General features: G+C 34.7%; 1 protein-coding gene across 1 annotated transcript; it reads right to left on the reverse strand.

The window, feature by feature from the left end:
• Positions 1 to 9020: 9020 nt before the first annotated feature.
• Positions 9021 to 10036, reverse strand: LOC142174210 (secreted RxLR effector protein 161-like). The gene is made up of 3 exons (XM_075240006.1): positions 9892 to 10036; positions 9576 to 9671; positions 9021 to 9496 (listed from the first exon to the last, which is right to left on the reverse strand). The coding sequence occupies exons 1-3, from the start codon at positions 10034 to 10036 to the stop codon at positions 9021 to 9023; spliced, it is 717 nt and encodes a 238-aa protein (XP_075096107.1).
• Positions 10037 to 10920: the final 884 nt, after the last annotated feature.

Below are 10920 nucleotides of genomic sequence, written 5' to 3' on the forward strand. Positions count from 1 at the left end.
CCTCATATGCTTTAATGAAGGCAAGTGACCATGTAACACCTCATAGGGACACCTTCCTTGAAGAGTAGGTATAGGTACTCTGTTGATCACATAAACAACAGTTAAAACACATTCTCTCCAAAACTTAAGAGGAACTGATGCCTGGAACCTCAAGGCTCTTGCAGTGTCTAGAATGTATCTGTGTCTCCTCTCTACTACTCCATTTTGCTGAGGAGTGTAACCACAAGAACTCTGATGAATGATTCCAAAGGATTGAAGAAGTGCTGTTATTTGTGAATTAAAGAACTCACAGTCATTGTCAGTTCTGAGCACTTTTACAGAACATGAATAAACATTCTGAACCATGAGTAAGAAATTTCTTAACACTATGATTACTTCACCTTTAGAAGGTAACAAGAAAATCCAAGTGTACTTGGAGTGATCATCTACTAAGGTTATAAAGTACCTTTTACCATCGTATGTAGGAACTCTGTAAGGGCCCCAAACATCTCCATGAATAGTATGAAAGCAAGCATTAGAAACAGTATTACTCAAAGGAAATGACAGTCTTGATTGTTTAGCTAATGGACAAACAATACAATGACCTTCAGACTTATCAAGTTCTACAAACTGAACCTCTTTTATCCTTTTCAGAGTAATAAGTGGCACATAACCTAGTCATTTATGCCAAAGGTATACACTTATTCTATTGCTAATTATTATATTTACAGCAATAGGCTTTGAGAAATCTTTTGAAGCATTACACTATGGAACAGTTGTCACAACAAAGTCCACATGAAGCTTGCTATTATGGTTGAACACATATAGACCACTGTCCTCTCTACCAATCTCCTTCACTTTGACACTAAAGAGATCTTGAAAATGAAGAAGTCAGGAAAGAATAAGGCTGCACACTTTAGTTCTTTTGTCAGCTTTGATACAGACAAGAGATTGTATTGGAATCCAGGTATATGCATCACATTGGTTATCTTTTGACCAGGAAAATGATAGGCCGCGCCTATGTGATTGATAGTAAATGACTCCCCAGTAGGTAGATAAACTTTGCACTCTTTAGATTTATTACATAAGCTACTTTCAATCAAAATTTATTTGTTGTTAACCATGTGGTTTGATGCTCCAGAATCTACTATCCACTTAATTAGATCATCACTAGTAGTAGTAGCTGCATTTGCTATACCTGCAGGCACAGATGAGTTACCATTCTCATTCTCTTTGCCAAGCATCTGCAGAATTTGAGTGTACTGCTCCTGAGTGATTGTGGAATCCCTACTAGTCCTGCTTGAATGTTTTGATTCTGAACTTGACAAGGTGCTGCATTTCTAGCCAAGTTAGCACTTGCATCAGAAACATCACTAATAGAAGCAGAGTTGGCATCATTGTTAGATTGGTTGTCTCTAGCATAGTTGACATAGAGAGTCTTCTTCTTGGCTTTGAAGTCTGCTGGATATCCTACCAGCTTATAGCGTGTATCTCTTGTGTGCCTTTTGAAATGACAATAGTCACATTAGAGGTTGTTCTTCTTGTACCTATAGACAGGTCCTGAACTGGAAGGTCCTCCTTTGTTATTGTACATGGCAATGTTGCAAGGACTGGGTGAGTTAGTATCCCTGTAACCTCCATTGTTGCTAAACAAGGCTATTCTTTTATTTATCTCAGGCACATGTGTAGGGGGAGTCAATGATCTCCTACTTTCTTCAGATATTATCATAGCATATGCCTTATTAATCGAAGGAGTTGGTGACACCATCATAATCTGATTGCTAGACTGAACATATAATTCATTCAATCCCATAGAAACTGCAGAAGTCTTTGAGACTCAAAGTGCTCAACATACTTTTTGGACTCTTCACAACCACAACCAGGACAAGGCATCAAGACATCCAATTCTTCCCACAATTCCTTCAGTTTTGAGAAATTGACTGAAACTGATGAGATATCCTGAGTTAAGATGGCTATTTGTCTATGAAATTCTAGATCTATTTACTTTATCAAAAGTTTCCCAAAGGTCAGTCCAAACCTTCTGAGCACTCGTAGTATATACCATACGACTAAATAATTCATTGCTAACAGAATTCATTATCCATGAAAGCACTATAGCATTGCACTTCTCCCACAGCTCATGCAAAGATGGATCAAATTTGTCCTTAGAATACCTACCATCGACAAATCCTAATTTGCTCTTTCCAAGTAAACTAACTCGCATAGAACTGTTCCATAAGGCATAATTCTCAGGTCCAATGAGTTTAATTGAGATTAGCGAGCCACCTGGAGTATCACAAGGCTGGAGAAAGAGTGGATGATGCTGATCTACAACTGGAATAATGCCAATGCCGCTTCTAGCTGGAGGTGGTGCATGAATATCAGTATTACCATCTATTACCATCTGAAGTCTCAATCGCCATTAATAATGAGGTTGAAAACTCATAGAAATTTCTGAATTATGAAACACTAACTGCTCAAAGACGAATCACACCAACAATGACGACTCGAAAGCAATTGGGTGAAATGAAGAATAATTGAAGATAGCACCAGAGAGGAGCGAACGGACCTCAGATCAATCCCAAGCTCTGATACCATGATGATTTCTGGAGAGCAATCTTCAACAAAACAGAGAGAGGAAGAAGAGAGATCAACGAGACCATGGAGAGAACATTTCTCTGATATAAGAAAATGAAACTTGAAAATACAATGACTAACTACCTTCAGTTATATACCGTACATGAACTGACTTCTTTAACTTAGATGTGTCCAGCTGTCACTAACTGCCTAACTGTCATTAACTTAGCTAACTAACTACTGTTAAGCTAACTAATCTAACTAGCTACTGTTAAGCTCCTATTATCTCACCAAAGAGAAGTCAAAATATAAAGAAATAAACTCACCAAGAAGTTAAGGGGTGTCATTATATAGTATATATACATATTATTTAAAAAATTACCCAGCTATACAATGTAATTTTCCGGCGAAGGGATGTCGGTTGACACCCCTTTAGTGCATGTGGCTCCGCCACTGAAAAATACTCTTAATATAGTATAATATTGTTCGCTTTGTACCAAGCCTGCACGATTTTCTCCAAAAATGACTCACACCAATAACAACATCCAACTCTTTATAATAACTTCTTTTCTTTCTACTTTTCATGTGGGAATCTTCCTCTTGAACAAAGTTCCGCATGACCCATCATTCCATTGGCTTTGATACCACTTGTTAGGCTGAACGGTACAAAGGTACTATTAACATAGTGTGATATTGTCTGCTTTGGACCAAGCTCACACTGTTTTCTCCAAAATGCCTCACACCAATAAGAGCAATCAACTCTTTATAAGTAGCTGTTTTTTTCTTTTCTACTTTCCATATGAAATTTTGTTCACACACCAAACTGATTAAATTTTACGCTAAGAGGTTCAATAAATTTCAATTCATACATACAATCATATTTGCACATATTCAGTTGCACCCGTGGCCGATGTAGCTTTCAGTGAACCGCTTGTGACGCCTATGCTTTGCAAGCCTACATAGGGTACAAGATCGAAAAGGATGCATTGGATAGATACCCAGGTGCTCTTCTACAAGGGGTTCGAAGGAATTCAATTTTTTTTGAAATTAGTACTGAACTTAGTTCTAGTTAAAATTATGTGTTCAAATTTAATATATGTATATCTTGAACTAAGTTCAAATACTAAAACCTTAAATATCGAACTCATTAAATTTAAATTTTCGGATCCGCAAAACTCAACCTTTCTTGTCATTCTAATATTAAAAAAAGAGTTGGATTAAAGAGGGCCAACATGGGCATACAAGGTCGAACCATAACGGCATGCAATGTTTCCAAATCTTCCAAGACAACCTAAGAGTTATAGAATCATACCATATGTCCTGCGGTGGCTTGAAATATTAAAATATAACCCTAACTATAAATGGAAGCAATTCTTTATTCTATATATGTATGTACACAATACTTATACTTTAGACAAGCTATGACTATTATGTCTAAATATAATTTTGGCTTTTCGATTACTGGAAAGGCCAAATGTCCTTTGCCATTCCCTTAGAACTACATATACAACAATATTGTCCCTTTTTAGTATGTTTTGAGCATCCTATAATCAATTTTAGGACCTTTCTCGTACTTGGGAATGGTAGAGTTGTGACTTAACACGTCCATTACTGCTGCTTATTTGGCTTCTAATGTTTTGTTTAATCGTTTCTTATAAACTATATTATCCTTCTTTTCTTATTATATGTATTGTCCTTTTTTTTCCGACTATTTATTATCACACGTCTTCTAATCTTAACTTTATACGCGTTAACCTTGAAACGTGAGAAAAACGAAAGATTGACGAATATTTAGCATATCCTTAGGAATATTTTCAATTTATTACATATATTAACCAAATATGGCTCGTCAAGGCCACTAGCTAAATACAACTAATTAATTTTACATTTTATTTCCCTTAAACTTTCGATTTCTTAGCCAGCTGGAGCCTTGTTAAAAGTAAGGTAATCCATAGAATAGTTAATTTTAATTTCTTACACTCTTAAAAGAAATGTATAACAAATAGGTAATTCTAGGTTTTGTAAAAATTCATCCATTAATTTCCACATTCAAATTAATTAAGGGAAATAACTTTCATTTTTCCAAGTTTTACAAACAGCAAATTGCAACTTGGAAGACAAGGTCAATATTACAATACAAGAATTTGGAAAGCAAGTGTTTTGAATTTCTTGACCCTATAAGACAGTTTATCACTATGAGTATATAGTTTTCTCCATATATTATGAACTTTTAGCTCACAGATATAGGTTGATTTATCTAAAATGCCAAATTCTAAACTAAGAGAAATCAAGAAGTTCTTGCACATGAGCCTCTTTTTCTTTTTAGATTTCTAAAGTATTTTGTACTCAATTGAATTAAATAGGTTTCCGTATGTTGAGATAGAAATTCAATTTCTATTAAAACACAATTGAGTACAATTGAATCTGGTTCGTCAAAATATTATACTGTACAAATATTTTGGTATATACGATCAACCCTCTATATAACATGCTCGTTTGTTTCGATATTTTTTGGATTTTATAGTGAATGACTGCTATACACCTATAACAGTATTTGGCGTTTAAATACTTTTTGACTACTATAGATAAAAATTATTCAAAAATAAATTATTTTTCCTTTTTAATGTTACATGTAAAAAATAAGAAAATTATTTAAATTTAAAATCTCAAAATATTGCGTATTTCACAAGTTAAATATTGAAGAAAGCTGATACATTATTAATAAATTTATAAATAAACGTATAAAGATTTAAACTCTAAGACCGATATTTTAAAGCTACCTACAAAAATAAATTCTTTTAAGATTGATGGAAGAATTTTATAATTGTAGTTTGTTTTGTAGATTTCATTCTCATACTAGCGATATAACGCCTGAATTGGCAAAGATTTGTGTCCAAATTTTTAGCAAAAAGGTATCCAATAGCTTTCTCTTAAAGATCTTAGAGCTTAACAATTAAATTTTCTATCTAATTATTTTTTGAAATTTATTCAATGGAAAAAATATCATGTGCAAATCTTCGAATTTTATAGCTTATGCAAGATAGAAACTTTGTTTAATAAAAAAGATTGTGTGCATGTATTTAGAATTAGTATTGGTAATCTTAAAGATTCTACATGACTGTTTTAGAGAGTTAAATAAAACTTAAAAAACCGATTCTAAGAAAAATTTGGCTTTTATAGTGAATGACTGTTATATAGTGATGTTGCAACTCACAAAACTGCAACATTTTTTCAAGTGAAATGCATGTCCAAACATAATTTCAAATTCCAAATACTATTTTTTTAACTTAACTCCAAATATAACTTTTTTTCCAAAAAGTATACTCTCTCTGTTTCAATTTAGATGAGGTAGTTTGACTCGACACGGAGTTTAAGAAAAAAGAAGAAGACTTTTGAAATTTGTGATCTTAAAAGCTTAAGAGAGTAAAAGATTTGTGGGGCCATGACATTTGTGTGGTTAAAAAACTTCTCATTAAGGGTAAAATGAGTAAAACAAAGAGTTTAAAATTAAATTATTTTCAAATTTAGAAATGTGTCATTTATTTTGAAACATACTAAAAAGAAAAGTATCTCATCTAATTTGAAACAGACGGAGTTATTTTTATGTCCAGACTCCTACTAAATATATTCACTTATTTTTTAACCCCCTTATAAAAATTACTGTTGACAGCAATGGAAATATGATGAAATCCATCAAAATTTAGAGAGAAGAGCCTAGACCTCTGAAAAGAATTTAGAGTGAGAAAAGATAACGTGGACGACTTTGATAAAATGAAATATGAAAAATGTGCGTTCTAGAAGGTCTAGAACTCCTTACATATTTAAGACAACCTACTAAAAATAAAGGAAAATGGAAAGAAAATAAAATAAACGGCCGGGCTTTAACCAAATGGCGGGCCAATCTAGAATTAATTATTGGGCTGAAAAGTTCTGAGGCCCAGGAACACGTAACTGAAGCCCAACAAAGGTATTTTTCTTGATAAAGTGCTTAGTTGTATTCTTTTCTTCCTTTCCATTGTCAAATTTCTCTTTCGTGTATATAACAAATGGAAGTAACTGTTAAGAAAAACACACTTCCTCTATTTCATTTCATATAACTTTTTTGACTAGGCAAGAAAAGAAATAATTTTTTTGAAATTTATGTTCTTAAACATGGCTTAACATTTTTGTTGCTATAAGACTTTTGAATTTGTGGCCTTAAACGTGTCATAAAATTGTGTCGCTGTAAAACTCGTTATTAAGGATAAAATGATGATAAGTTAGTTAAATTGTTTTCAAATTTAGAAACGAAACATTTTTTTAACAGTGTAAAAAAAATTAAGGTTAAGTAAGGAGAAATGGAAAAACCAAAAATGCAAAATGATACCTTTGCACTGAACATTTCTCGATTATTTTCATCATTTTATCAAACCTGTTCGTCGTCAATTATCAATTTGGGACCCTTTACCAATAGTTGTTCAACACTCAATATGTTTTGGTCTTTTTCAGCTGCATCAAGAACATCTAAAATAATCTTTGTATTCGATCAACAATCAGATGCGGAGCAAGAATTTTAATTTTATAGGTTTTGAATTTTAAAACGACGACTCTAAATTTCGATAACTGAGTTCTAAACTTAATGACTATTGTTCCTCTTCTCTTGAAAACAATGAGCTCACTGTTATCTATCCTTACATTATTTTAGATTGTTGTTCTGTTAAGTTTCCTAAAGAGCTCCCCCTCATGTGTCATATATTATTGCTAGAAGTGGCAAACAAGCGGGTTGGATCGGATATGGTTCGGATCGAAAACGGGTAATAAAAAACGGATCAATTATCCAATCCGTCCCATTTTTAATGCGGATAAAAAAGAGTTAACCGACAGATAATATGAGTAACCATATTATCTATGAATTTTTGCATATGATCACTTTTAGGAGAATTCTTAGTCTCCCTAACTTGAGGAACCCCCAATTTGAGGCTTTACAAATGTAAAAGTTAGACCCATTGGTTATCCATTTTCTGAATGGATAATATGATTCTTATCCATATTTGACCCATTTTTAAAAAGTTCATTATCTAACCCATTTTTAGTGGATAATATGGGTGATTAACTATTTTCTTTTAACCATTTTGCCACCCCTAGTTACTGCAATCACTGTATTTTAACCAGCTCTCACTCGAGATCATGATCCTTTCTCTTGTGCATTATCTTAGCTTACTCAAGGAGATCAAACAGAGCTCTATTAGTTTATGCTAGAGAGTCGATGTCAAAGAACCCGAGCGAGGAAATATCGGACCAAATCTGCTTTTGCACCATGACAATCTCACTCAAATTACAGAACCTACACATATTAGTATAGTATACCGGGGTCCGGGCAAGAACCACACATGCAAGTTTCCTGCATGTGGCTCATCCGTACTTTTTGAGGCGCTGTTTGTGACTCAGCATGGGATAAGGAGGGCGGAATTGCACACTTTCGTATTCAGAGCAGTGTGTCACACTTTTTGCATCTCATTTTCATGCTTTCTTCAACAATTTAAACATGTTGTTTCTTGAACTAACTTTCCCCGTCCAAAGCTTTTCTTTTTCCCTTTTGCTTTCTTGCCTTTGCTATTTTTTTTAATTTTTAACTTGGCTTGTAGGCCAGGCTCCTTATAATTGTTTTAAGAACCTTCTTCTGCATATAAAAGCATACAACACTCTGCTAAGGAAATTCTATGAGGTACGAATTATTATATAAAAAAGTAAGGTAAAGGATAAAATAGAATTATTTAATAATTAAAAAAATAAAGTAACGATACGATAACACCAAATCGATAGTCATATGAAATTAAATTAGTCAAATGGGTCAATTCCTTTGTTTCAAATGAATTATTAGTTAACTACCAAAGTTGTAATCCCAAATAATATTTAAATAGTTTCTACATACTCAAATTAAATCAGAACTTCTATAGAAAATTTTGACGTTTGAATCATGTTGCGTATAGGGTGATGAAATCCTAGATCTAGATTGAGCTACTGAGTTATGGAAATGAAAATGCAGTTACGCAGATAGAGAGAAGAAAGTGATTCTTTTCATTTTCTGTTAAGTTGGTTAATACGCTATATATATGTATATATATTGAGTAAGCTATTAGTTAAGTATCTACTTAGCTAACTAATGCTCCACTAACTTAATACAACTGACATCCAGTTATATATTCTAATACCATAACTAACACTCTAACTAACATTTCAACACCCTCCCTCAAGCTGGTGGATGAAACAGATCCTTCAACCTCAGCTTGGATATCAGATAGTCGTGTTGTGCTTTCCCAAGACTCTTAGTAAGCAAATCAGTTTATTGCTCTTTGGTAGGTACATGATGTGTCTTGATCAACCCCTGTACAATATTTTCTCTCACAAAGTGACAATCAATGTCAATATATTTGGTTCGTTCATGAAAAAAAGGATTAGCTACAATCTGAATTGCAGCTTTGCTGTCACAGTGTAGGTCTATAGGCAAGTGACCTTACACCCAACTTTGAGAACAATCCTGTAAGCCAAGTCAATTCTGCAACAGTTGAAGCTATGATTCTAAACTCTGCTTCAGTTGAACTTCTATCATCTGTTTCCTGCTTCTTGGACTTCCAAGATACCAATGCATCACCAAACTTAACCACATATCCTATTACTGATCTTCTTGTTTGTAAGCAACCACCCCAATCTGAGTTACAATAAGCTTCAAGTTTCCCAGATCCTTCTGAGGGCATCAACAAACCAAGTCTCGAAGCTGTCTTGATGTACCTGACAACTCTTAGAGCAACATCGATATGAGACTGCTTAGGTCTGTGCATATACTGACTAAGTACATGAACTACATATGAAATATCAATTCTAGTCATGGTAAGATACAGAAGTCTGCCTATCAACCTCTCATAAGGACCATCATTCTCCAGTTCTTTGTCTTCTGTATCAGCTTCATTAGAAGGGATTTTGCTTATGAAACTATCAAACTCAATAGATGTGCATTTAGAGCTTGGTCTCCAGGGGTGTACCAGCAGGTTTGGCACCACTAAGTCCCAGTTCAGCAATTAACTCTAATGCATACTTCCTCTGGCTCATCACAATCCCTTGCTTTGACCTGACAAACTCTATCCCCAGAAAGAACTTTAAGTTCACCCAGATCCTTCATCTTAAACTTGAGCTTTAAATCATTTCTAGTTTGTAAGATCAGACTTGGACTGCTTCCGTAGATCATCAACATAGACTAGTACCAGTTCTATCTGCACCCTTTTTGTAAATAATGAATAGTCAAAATGACTTTGAGTGAATCCAAGCTGAACTAATGCATCCGTGAGCTTCTTGTTCCACTGTCAAGGGGTCTGTTAAGTCCATACAAAGACTTATGAAGTTTGCAAGCCAATTGTTTCCCTCCATGGCTTGCAAAACTAGGAGGAACTTCCATGTATACTTCTTCAAGCAACTCTCCATGCAAAAAAGCATTATTGACATCCATCTGATAGATGAATCACTGCTAGGCAACAACTATGGCCAGAATAGACCTCACAGTGACTATTTTAGCCATCGGAGAGAAGGTTTCAGTGTAATCTAGACCCCCTGTTGACTGTAACCTCTGGCAACAAACCGGCCTTATATATTTCTACCTCTCATGTAGATGTGTACTTAACTTTAAAAACCCATTTGCAGCCAATGGGCATCTTTCCTGGAGGCAAAGCAACTATACTTCAGGTGTTGTTATCCTCCAAAGCTAAAATTTCATCCTTTATTACAGCAACCCACTTAGGTTCTTTGACAGCTTCAACAAATGTCTTTGGTTCAGTAATGGCAGAATAAGCTGCCAAGGCACTACCAAAGGATGAGGAGACAGACACAAGTGGAAATAGGATTGCAACAATGAGCCTACCCTCTATTGTGAGTGACATAGTCCTTCATCCAAATAAAAGGTCTGCTATCTCTACTAGACCTTCTGGTAAGAAGAGCCTCAGGAGAAGGCAATGGTAAAGATAAGGGCAAGCTTGGATCCGCTGGTAGAGACACTAAAACATCATGATCACCAGCAGATGAAGTTTCACCAGTACCTGCTGCAATGTCACCCGCTGTGGTGTGGAGAGGAAACTCATCACTAGGTGAAAAAAGTGATGGAGTAGAAGGAATAAGCTGAGAGTGCTGAGAGGATGACTTTTCTTCAAGAGAGGATAGAAGAACAAAAGTAAGATCCAATACATGGAATATAGAAGAGGTAGTATGACCAAACTTGAAAGGAAACACATCTTCCTTGAACACTACATCTCGACTGATAGTAAAGGTTTTGGAGTGAATACCATACATTTTGTAACCCTTTTGTGTCATAGAATAGCCTAGGAACACAGTTGGGATTGC

This window comes from Nicotiana tabacum, chromosome 20 (assembly GCF_000715075.1).
Source record: "Nicotiana tabacum cultivar K326 chromosome 20, ASM71507v2, whole genome shotgun sequence".
Lineage (NCBI taxonomy): Eukaryota > Viridiplantae > Streptophyta > Magnoliopsida > Solanales > Solanaceae > Nicotiana > Nicotiana tabacum.

Bases quoted from the DNA above. Each gene is read 5' to 3' on its own strand.
- LOC142174210 (XM_075240006.1), bottom strand. From the start codon at position 10,036: ATGGATGTCAATAATGCTTTTTTGCATGGAGAGTTGCTTGAAGAAGTA. The intron at 9,672-9,891 runs GTGGAACAAGAA...TTCTGGGGATAG, and splicing joins ACTTAACAGACCCCTTGACA to AGTTTGTCAGGTCAAAGCAA. The intron at 9,497-9,575 runs GTACACCCCTGG...CTTCTAATGAAG, and splicing joins TAGTGGTGCCAAACCTGCTG to CTGATACAGAAGACAAAGAA.